The following is a 12283-nucleotide window of genomic DNA, read 5'->3' as shown; positions in this document are numbered from 1 at the left end:
CATAGTGTAGGGCTGGTAAAAGGCAAGGGTATGACTACCGGGTATATTTTCAATACTGTATACACCTTCCATGTATTTTTGAAGATCTTTAGAATCTAGATAGAAATTATGTCCTTCAAAGGCTCAGATGCATGATACCATGACTTGATTGTTACTGAAAGGGCAAGTCGTATAATGAATATGACTTCTGGTTGGGCGTTGCCTTTGGAATTAGCATCAGGCCGTTCTGATACCCCATAACAGGCTCAGATACGAATGGTATTATCCGTCATCCAATAGGATAATCATATGAATGTTCAATCATAATAACATCATGCACAAAACTAGTACTGCTGATAAAATGTCTGAAACTTCTATTGATGCTATGCCTCATCTTGAATAATACATCAGAATAATACTTTTTTTATATAGTAATAACCCCATATAATATTATTTCATATATTAATACCCCAAATATCAAAAGTGTTAATTGGGGTTTAGTATATACTAATTCAGATCATTTTGATTTTATAAATATTACTATTTTAATCCCAATATATTTTTTATTTTTTATTTCTTTGATTTTTTGAATTTTTTATAATATCTAAAGGTTTTTAGTTTTTTTAATCTTTTTAGTTTTTTTAATTCTTTTAATCTTTTCAAAAATTTTAGTTTTTCAATTTTCCAATTTTTCAATTTTTGAACTCTTTTTAACTTTTTCATTTTTAATTTTTTTTAAAATATTTAAAAGAAATTCAACTTTTTTAAATTTATATTTTTTTTAATTTCTTGATTTTTTAAAATAATTTAAAAAAATCAGAAAATTCTATTTAGAAAATATTAAAAAAAAAGACTAAAATAATATTATTTTCAAAAAAAGTAAAGACTGAAATATCAAAAATATTATTTGAGATTATTTTAATTATATTCCTAACATTTGAGATATCAATACATGAAATAATACTATATAAGATTATTACCATTTTTTATAATACTAGAAATCTGCCATAGCTATTTTCCGATCATTCAGTACATGTCCTATGTCTAGCCAAGCCTTGCCATCCACAACTGAGAGTGCTAAGGCAGAATGTAGTCCAGGATTTATCGAGAATACACAACAGATAGTGGAATTAGGCTCAGGTTCCCAATGTTTTTATGAGCTTCATGGATCCGAAGACCCACAGAACTGGTCAAAATTTAGGAAATGGTCTATCATCGGCGTGATATCAGCCATGACCTTGGTCGTGTGAGTATTTCTTTAGCTCCTAGGCCTTCATTTATCTGTCATTCACTAACAGTGAGACTTTCAGTAACCTTGCTACAGGGATGTGTACTCCTGCGGCGCCACAAATCCTCGAAGAGATCTCGCCGAACGCGAGTAAAGTGTATATCAATATTGTGGTGTCCATTTGGGAACTCGGGGAAGCGTGTGGGCCTTTGCTTGCGGCTCCATTATCTGAGGTCTATGGCAGATATCCGATTTATCACATTGCAAATGTGCTTTTCGTTGTATTCTCCATAGCCGGTGCACTCAGTACAAACATTGGAATGCTTGTTGCCTTTCGATTTTTCAATGGATTTGCGGTGGCATCAATAACCTTAAACTCAAGCATAGTGGGGGATATGTTCATCATACAGGAACGAGGGAGAGCTATGGCAGTTATGGGGATTGCTCCACTACTCGGACCAGTTTCTGGGCCTCTGATAGGAGGTTACATGTCGGAGGCAATCGGTTGGAGATGGATATCCCGGTTCGTAGCCATTTTTTCTGGGGTTCTCGAACTCGCCTTCATACTGATCTTTCGGGAAACGTATAAAGTAAGGATTCTGAAATTGAAGATGGCGAAACGCCGCAAAGAATTAGGGGACCACGACCAGGGTCGTTTCCCCGCTAGTACCGAACTTACCAAGAAAGACTTCCTCCAAAAAGTTCTCATATGACCGGCAAGGATGCTTTCCCTCTCCCCGATGATCTTTCTACTGGCCGTAAATGTCGCAATGGTGTTCGGTTACTTCTACCTGTTTCTGACCAGCATTACGGAAGACTTTCAGGATATATATCACTTTTCCACGGGCGCTGCGGAATTAACATTCCTGGGAATGGGTAGCTATCAACTCGCATCGATTCAAATTTTATGAACTAACGTATCTCTCAGGGATTGGAATGACCTCTGGTGTTTTCGTATGCGGCGCTGTGCTGGACAGATACGTCAAGAAGATGAAGGCTTCTGGAAACATGAAACCTGAACATCGTCTCCTTGTCATGGTTATTGGTAGTCCTACACTACTAATCGGTCTGTTTCTCTACGGATGGTCAGCCCAGGGACATAATCACTGGATTGTTCCTGTGCTGGGAACCGCAATTCTTGGATTTGGAGTCGCTGTTACGATAGTTCCAACCTCCAGCTACCTTGTGGATGCTTTTGGCATTCACGTAGCCTCTTCTCTTGCAGCGATGGTCACTATGAGATGTGTTGTAGGAGCTCTTCCCCCTTTGGCTGGTAAGGCTTCCCTGCTTTGGTTGGTGAATTAATTCACGCCATTTCAAACATCATATACTTGAGTTAATCGAAGCCACTCACTATTTCATACCCATTTAAAACCACACCTTCTTGCTGCATAGATACTAATAACGGTACCTGTAGGACCAGCTCTGTATAATAATTTGGGTCTCGGGTGGGGCAATTCGGTTCTTGGCTTTGTAGCTTTGGTTTTCATGCCGGTCCCTCTCATACTTATGAGACGTGGAGAAAAGATTAGAATGAAATCGAACCTTCAGGTCACATTCTAAAGGAATGATGAACAGCTGAAAGGGCATCATTCAACCTTTATTGTCGATCTAGTGTTGACAGGTAGATTGAATTGCGCTCGGACACCTTGAAGCAGGCCAAAATTACGAACTTCCTTCTTGTACTACAAGAATTTAATGGGAAAGAATGAAAAGAGAATGCACTGTGCCTGTCCATGTACTGCACCAGTTCTTCAATCCAAATCTACTACAGTAGTAACGGTAATAGTGACATCTAGCTTGTTCTTAATATCCCCGGCGTCCTTGTACGAAAATAGACCGATAAAACGATTTGTCTTTGTTATGGGTGCGATTCTCACGAATTGCAACGGTTAGGATCGTGGCGTTCTTGAGAGGCGGGGCTCTCAACTTTGCGCAGTCAGAAATCCTTCACCATGAAGTGTGCCAATTCGACATACGTGTTCCCTGAGCTTTTAGTTCTTCTCACAAGGCTGCTGCATCTTTCTAATATAAATTTCTCGGTCGAAATACCGTCTTCTTCTTGAGCTTTATCGCCCAGATCGATAACTATGGCTTCGAGTAGTTGCAATATCGAGAAAGGAATGATGGAACATATAGTCCATATTAGAACATAACATACCAGCTTCTTTATGTTATTACTATTGAAATCAATGCAATCTAGGATTCGCTTATATATTTCGAATAATATCGGAGGAGGCGAGTGTAATGCTTTGCGGATTGCTTTATCGTTATCTAGTCGACATAGATAATCGAGTTGGCATGTTACCCAGCGAACTAAAAGGCCAATGTTTTCTTAGTCCAAATAAGTTATAATTAGGCTGAAATAGCTTACACATTCCCGTTGGATGATTTCTTCTTTAAGCTTCTGTTCATCTTGGAGAATTAATCGTTCATCACGCAAGCGAGTTTTCATCTCCGAATGAACATAGAGTTCCAGATCGTTTCTGTATGCCGCAATCGAAAAATTTGAAAACTCTTCCGAATGCTGCTAAATATCGGGCTCCGGTCGCGACGCCAAGATGATTTTGATGTTACTGTTTCTGGTAGTATTAAGCTTAGCTAGTAGTCGTATAGTATTTGAACGGTCATCTCTGTATTCATTTAGAGCATCAATAATTAGATGAACATTGTCGAAGTGGCACGATAAATGTCCAAGTAGTTCATACAGACGCTCTACTGACATTGAGTTTGAAAGCTAATATCATTATTCGGACAATGATTGATTCAGCAAGTCTCTAACTTCGCAAATCCATGTCTGTTGGCCAATATAAGTTGTTTAATTACAGATTCTAAAATATTTATAGGATTTTATGTTTTTAAATCTTTATAATTGTAATAGAAGAATACCACATCTGGTAGAATAAAGGGTGTTTGTTAGTTGAAGATTATATATTCAAATGAAGTTGAGGATTTTATTATAAAGTCATTCATATTGCGATTTTGATTACGTAGTGATAATCAATAGTCTAATGACTGTTTATACACCATTAGATTTAGTCGATTTAGTATAATAAATCGGAGGTATTAGGGAGGGTTCAATATAAACAACTCTAAAGCCGCTCTGTTAGCGTTTTAGAGATATATATAGAAAGCTTCTATAGACCGGAGTTCAATAGTTTTAGATTCCCTATAGTGATAAAATTAATATTCTGAATGAAGAGGAATTCAATATAAATCCTTATATAAATTTCTATTTTGTATATTATAATTTTAATATATTTATTTATTAATAATAAATAGAGCTTTTTATTATTAATAAATCAAATTGATTCTTTTTGTAACCTGTTTATTATTGAATTTTAATAAGAAAAGAAAATAAGGATTTCAAAAGGTCTTAGAGACTTTAAGATTTTCAAATATTAGTATTATAGGGAAGGTGTATTAGAGTGTGTACAAGGTGACGACTAGTATAGAATATAGATATAGGCCTAATAATAAGACTTTTTATTAATTTCTTTAAAAACCTATTTCTAAAGCTATATATATATATATATATAAAAACTCTTTAATATTGAAATAATAATTGGCCTGATATTGATTTTATATTGATATCTATAATAAAGCTTTCTTTCTCAAGATTTTTGTTTTTGAAAGCTTTAAAGCTATTTAATAGTTAATTACTATAGAATTAATCTTTTTTTCTAAATTTTATTAAATTTGTTGGAAATCACATGTGTAGTATGTGTGTAGTACATGTATATCACTATAAAACTCCTTTTTCAGACTTCCCGGATATATAGATTTAATATATATATTTAATATATTATTTGTTATATATAACTTATTATTTATTTCTAACAAATTATAAGTACTGTATTATAAAAAGCTTCTTTTTTATCTTTTTTATAATATATTTTAATATGAAAATTTATATTATTCAAATATAATAAATTCGATTTTAGTTAAATCAAAGTATGGATCTTTTATTATCTTTAAAAACAATAATTGAATAGATTTTTATAAATATATTACATTTACAATATTAGGAGCTAATATATTAAGAATATATACAAAAGAAGAAGAGATATTAGTAGGCTTTCACTTAGAGATTATAAATTGAAAGAATAAGAAAGAAATTATTATCAGTATTATTAATTCCTATTTAACCCTAATATATTACTTTCAACTAATATCTTTATTTATAGTAAATAATCTTCTAAATATTTAAATAAAGCTATTAATATTCAATAATATTATAAATCCTTAATATATCCAGACTCTTTAAAAACTATTTATTTATAAATAATTCAATCCAAAAATAGAAATTATTTAAGTTTTCCTTAATTACCTTATTAAATATAAATATAAAATATCTAAAATAAAGTAATCTATTATTGATATAAACGTTTATACTTAGTTTTTAAATATATTATTAGATATAGAAGTTTGATAGATATAATATAATTTCATTATATTTATGAATATAAATCTTTAAGATATACTATATATTTTATAGTAAATTAAGAAAATTCCTTAAATTAATATAAACTTTATATTAGTTTATATTATATAAAAAGTCTTTTAGGGATATAAATTAAAGAAAGCTTAAAAAAGAAAAGGATTTAGAGGTTATAGAGAATATCAAGAAAATAATAGAGAGATATATTTATTAAAGATTAGCAAAATTATTAAAATAAATAGTTCTAATTATAACTTCTATAAAAAGATTGTTTTATTTATATTAAAGTTAAAGAAGTAATAAGAAATGATAAGATAGTTAATAAAGGCTCTATATATAATTATTATATATTTTATAATAATAAATTCAAAATATATTATTTCTTTTTATTTTGCTAATACTATATATATATAAATATTTAATAATTATATATAAATACTTAATTCTAGAGTTTTCTATTATTTTATTAGTTTATTTATAAATTTTCAAAATATTATATATTAGAATACTTTTTAGTATATAAAAACTATAAGTAATATAAATATTTTCAATATTATCTTTAAAATAATTATAATTAAGAATCTTACTCTAAGAGATATATAGTATATTAAGGATTTCGAATTCACTTATCTTATATCAATTGAAATACTTATATTAAATAAATAAAAAGTTATATTTGAAAGGGACTTAATTTCCTACTAGAAAAATAGATAATTCAAAATATCTATAAAAAGAATTAATAAGAATTATATTATTAGATAATCTTTTATTCATTATATCTATATAATTCACTTAAATTCTGAAACTAAAAATATTAATCCAAATAATAATAAAATAGAGATTATATATTATTAACTTAATTATCTCAATTATAATCAATTAGAGAAACTAAAGAAAGCTTCAAATAATTTTTATTATATTGAAAAAAAAGGAAAATTATTAATTGAAAAGTTTGTAAGCTATATTTTACAAAAAGAATAAATAGGTATTTTAATAAGTATACTATTATTTATATTTCTATAAGATTATATTATCTTTATATAGATCTTTTAGGAATTCAGGAATTCTTAGAGAATAATAATAAATACTTTATTCTAGTTATTAATAATATAATTAGAATTATATAAATCAAATATATAAAAAATAAGTTTATGAATATTATTATATTTATATTAATAAATTTAATTAATCAAATTGAAAAAGAGTTTAATTCAAAAGTTATTATAATCAGAGTAGATAATAGTAGAGATGAATTTGGATAACAATTCTAAATAAGAATTTCAAAAAAAGATTTAATCTTTGAACTATTATTATCAAAAAAATATTCTATAAACAAAGTTATAAAAAAAAGATTTAAAATATTAATGTAATATTTAAATTATTTGTTAAAAGGAATAGAAGTTACCGGTACTAATCACGTGCTGTGATTAGTAATACGGTTACCTAAACAGGCTAGATTAGACAAACTATAGATAGATATATTAGTTCTCTCCGAGGGGAGCAAGTTAGAATTAAGATATCTATATGTATAGTAATATAATAAATATAGAGATCTCTTTTATTTAATCTTTTAATAGGTTATAAGTTTGATTAGTATAGTCTCTGAATATAATTGATATAGTTATTATTATAATCTAACTTATAAAGTTGAAGAATATATAGTATTACTCTATGACTAGTATATAATGCTATAATTACTATTACTATTAATTTGTAAAATTGAAAGAGTATATAATATTATTTATAAACAAAATATATATAATATAATAAAAAGGTATATAATACTAATTATATTTATATTTATAATCTATATGAATTTATTTATATAGAAAAAGGAAAAAAAAAACCTTGTAAATTCTTTATATAGATATCAAAATAAATAAAATCAAAAAGTAAACAAAAAGTATTCTAAATCTTATTTAAAAGATTTATAATTAATAATTTCAATAAATAAAAATATAATTAAAAGAAAAGAATTGATTTTATATAATTGAATTTATATTATAAGAGTATACTAAGGTTAAAGAAATTAGAATAAAAGTTAATAATATTAAAGTTTTTCTAATTCTCAAAAAAAGCAAAGTTATAAATATTAGGGTTAATTTAAATAAGAAAATCAAATATTTGAAAGATAAAATTAGTATATTATTATATATATATAGATTATTTAGTAGTAATAATAAAGCACTTATTGATAAATATAATATAATATAAATATTATGAAATTATCTGAAATCAAAATATTCAAAAACTAGTAATATTATAGCTAATTTATATTTGATAATAATTCAAATATTTATTTTCAAATCTATTAGTTATCTAGAAATAATTATTATTAAAGTTTAGAATAAATTAAAAGAATATTAATATAAATTTAGTATTATTAATTCTGTATTTAAGGATTTATATAAAAACAAAGCTTTGTTTTTAATTTTAATTAAAAGTTTTTTAAGTGAATATTAAATAATAGTTAATATTATAAGTATTCAAAGTATATTAATAATAAAAAACAAGATTAAGTATTTTATAATTAAAGAACTTAATATTCAAGAAATAAAATAAAATTATATTATTAATAAAAAGTATATAATCCCAAAATAATAAAGAGAATATAAAGGATTAAGTTTATTTATAAAATAAAATCAAAATAATAAAATCAAAATTTATGTTTATTATTTTTATAAATAAAAAAAGTATTTTCTATATAATTATAAAGATTTTATATTTATATAAACTTTAATTTATAATTATTATAAAATTAAATAATGAAAAGTAATATTTAAAAAGATAATTAAAATATTATTTATTAAGAAAAGAAATATTTAAAAAGATAATTAAAATATTATTTATTAAGAAAAGAAATAATTATATTTACTTTGTAAATAATAAGAATCTTTTAATTAATTTTGATTTATTAAAAAGCAAAGAAGAGTTTGATAATAAAAAATATTTTATTTTTAGAAAATTTACTTATAAAATTATTCTTTTTTATTAATATATAGATATTAATATTTTTTTATATATAACTAATTAACTTTCTCTTTTTAAAAATATCAAGAAAATAAAGAAAAAGATAATAAAAGTTAATAAGAAAGTTATATATTATAATTGAATAAATATTATTATAATAAAGCTAAAAAACAAAAATATAATTTTATTTTTAAAGATATTATATATATTAGGATTAAAAATCAATCTTCTTTTTAAAAAAAAGATTTATAAAATTAAATTAAGGATAAATTCAATTTAAATTATATATATTTTCAAAAAAATAAAATAAATATTATTAAAATAAAAATAAATAAAGGAATTTATATAATCTTGAATATTATAAAAAAATAGAAAAATATTGCTTTTCAAAATATAAAAATTATTAATAATATAAAATCAAACGAAATTATAATAAAAATCTTTTTGAATGAATTTAAGAATTTAGAAAACTATTTATTATAATATAAATAATTTAATTATCTTAATTCAAAAAAGATATAAAATCTTTATAAAGTTATTATATTAAGAAAACTAATCAAAATTCTATTTAAAATTTTTATAATATAACTTATAATAAACTAGATTATATAAGGAATTAGATCAGATATCTTTATAGCAAAATTTGTATATAAAGATATTTAAAGCGATTTTTTATAACTCTATAAATACTAAAAATATAGTTTCGATATTTTGAAGTATAATATATTTAATATAAATATTTAATATAACAAAATTTTATAAAGATATAATCTTTTTTAATAAAGATATTAAAGTTTCTTTCAAATTTTCGATTTTGCTTAACAAAAATTATTATAGGAATTTTTGAAATTGTATTAATTCAAGAACGATATTATTAAAAAGTATTTTATAATTTTAATACTATATTTTTATTAAATATTAAATCTAATTATTAAAAAAAATAAAATTATTTTTAATATTTATAAAAATATAAAAAGCTGTTCTAAATATCTTTATATACAAATTTTAATATAAAAATATCTAATTTGGTTTTTTATATAATTTGATTCATTATAAGTTATATTATATAAAGTTTATATATTTATTAAAATAAAGAATCTAATTTCAAAATAATTTAATTTTTATAAAACAAAAAGATTAGAATTTATTTATTTTGATATTATTAGTTTATTTTTAAAGTCTTTATAAGGAAATTGTTATTTTCTATTAATTATAAATAGTTAAACAAAAATAAATTAAACTTTAATTCTAAAAACAAAAAATAAAGTTATATTAAAACTAAAAAAATAGAAAACTAAATTGAAATTAGATATAAATAATAAAATATTAGCTATTCGAATTAATAATATATTAAAACTAATTTAAGTTATTAAGAAATAAAACTCTAAAATCTAATTGAAATTAATTATTATAATATTATTTTATTAGAATAGAATTATTAGAAAAAATATTAGTATTATTAAAATTAATATAAAAGTTATATTAAAAAAAACTAAATTACTATTAGAATTCTGAAATAAAACTATTGAATATAATATATACTATAGAAATAGAATAAATATTAAATTAATTATTAATAATAATATTATTAATTTTATTAAAATATTTATAAAATTAACTTTAGATATTAGTTATTATAGAATATAGAAAAGCAAATATTATATATATATTAATTCAAAAATAATTCTAAAGAATTAATAATATAACAAATTATAAGATATAATCTAAATAGATATTTTTATAAAATATTTATATATAATTAATAAATATATTAGAATATATTTACTAAAACTAGATTATATTATATAAGCAAATTGAATAATTATAAACAAATTCAAAAAAGGGAAGAACTTAAATCTAAGAATAAGAAACTTTATATTAGAATTTCAAAATATAAAGAATATTATTTCTAATAAAAAATCAAAAGATAGATTTTATAAAATATAAAAGATATAAGAATCTTTATTTAAGTTATTATAAAATATTATTATTCCTGAATATTTGAAAGTTGTAATCTTTAATATATTTAAAATCAATAATATTTAGTAATTTAATAAAAATAATAAAAAGAATATTATCAAAATCAATTCTTTTATAAAACCAATTTTATTTCCAAAAATAAAAGAAATAGAAATACTAAATATAATATTTATAATTAATAAATCTTTGATTGAGATTTCAATTATATATATAAATATAGATTTTCTCAAAAAATATTCTTTTTGAAAATATAAACAAAACAATAATAAACCAAATAAATATATTCAAAAACTAATAAGAGTAATAATAATAATATTCTTAATAAATCTAAATGAAAATACTATCAAATATACTATAATCTTTATATTTCTTATATTAAGAATCAATCTAAATATTAAAATGAAATTATTTAAAAACCTTTAATTGATTTTAAGAAGTTCGATAAGTAAGGATATAATCTTTTCTATAAAATAGATTCTAAATATTTCTATCTCTATTATATATAATTAAATAATCTCGAATCCTAAATATAAGGAAAAATGGAAGTAAACTATTAAAAAGGAAATCAGCTTATTGATTACAAATAGTATTTAAAAAGAATATATTTTATCGAAAAAAAAGAATCTTGTTTTAACTAAATAGGTATTCACAATAAAAACAAAAAACAATAAAATTAAGAAATTCAAAGTATAATTAATAATAAAAGGTTTTAATTAAATTCTTAGAAAAAATTATAATGAAATATTTATTTTTATAATGTAATTCAATATATTCTATTTATTCTTAATAATCACTATAAAAAAAAACTTAGAATATTAGTACTTCAATATAAAGAATATTTTTATAAAATCCTATTTCAAAAAAAAGATATATTTTATATTATTTCAAAAAATCAATATATTAAATAAATATATCTTATATATACTGTAAAATTTATATAGTCTTAAATAAACTAGATAAAATTGAAATCAATTTTTAAAATCTAAATTAATTAATTAGAGCTTTATTTAAAATCTTGTTAATTTATATTTATATATATATATTATTTAATAATTCAATTTACTAATTTATATTAATAATATAATTATCTTTTCAATCTCAAAAGATTAATTTAATTGATTTTCTATAATACTCTTCTTATATTTCAATACTAAAAACCTAAAAAAGATTAATAAGATTCTAGATATTAGGGTTATAAAAGATCAAGCAAACAGATTATTCACATTAAACCAAAAAGAATATCTGGAAATTATATTTACCAAATTCGGAATTTCATATACTTAGTATTATATTAAAAAAATATCTACTACTAATTATTTATATTTATAATTTATTATAAAAAACAATAAACTAATTGATATTATTGAATATTAATAAATTATAAATAATCTCATTTATTCAACAATATATATAAAATCAAATATCTTCTTTATATTAAATCAACTATTATAATATATAATAAAACTAATAAAATGTTATAGAATAAAAATAAAAAACTTAATATAATATCTGAGAGCTGTAATTATTTAGAAATTCAAATATAAATCTGAAAGAATATAATATCAAATTATAAAAGAGTATAATCTATTAGTAAATATTATAAAAATCTTTATTAATGTAAACTAAATAAGTAATTGATATAATTAGAAAAGTATTTTTAGGAAAGTTATTATATTCTATAAAGG

At 22.1% G+C, this 12283-nt stretch overlaps 1 protein-coding gene across 1 annotated transcript; it reads left to right on the top strand.

The window, feature by feature from the left end:
- Positions 1-1019: 1019 nt before the first annotated feature.
- Positions 1020-2770, top strand: Bfra_012330 (putative mfs multidrug protein; the record flags this gene model as incomplete). Its single annotated transcript, XM_037342647.1, has 4 exons — positions 1020-1225; positions 1290-1711; positions 2136-2480; positions 2625-2770. The coding sequence occupies 4 exons, from the start codon at positions 1020-1022 to the stop codon at positions 2768-2770; spliced, it is 1119 nt and encodes a 372-aa protein (XP_037187369.1).
- Between the last annotated feature and the right edge of the window lie 9513 nt (positions 2771-12283).

Source organism: Botrytis fragariae (assembly GCF_013461495.1).
Source record: "Botrytis fragariae strain BVB16 chromosome Unknown tig00000274, whole genome shotgun sequence".
NCBI classification, from domain to species: Eukaryota; Fungi; Ascomycota; class Leotiomycetes; order Helotiales; family Sclerotiniaceae; genus Botrytis; species Botrytis fragariae.
Note: the sequence above shows the minus strand (reverse complement) of the source record. Positions and strands in the feature narration are given on the sequence as shown.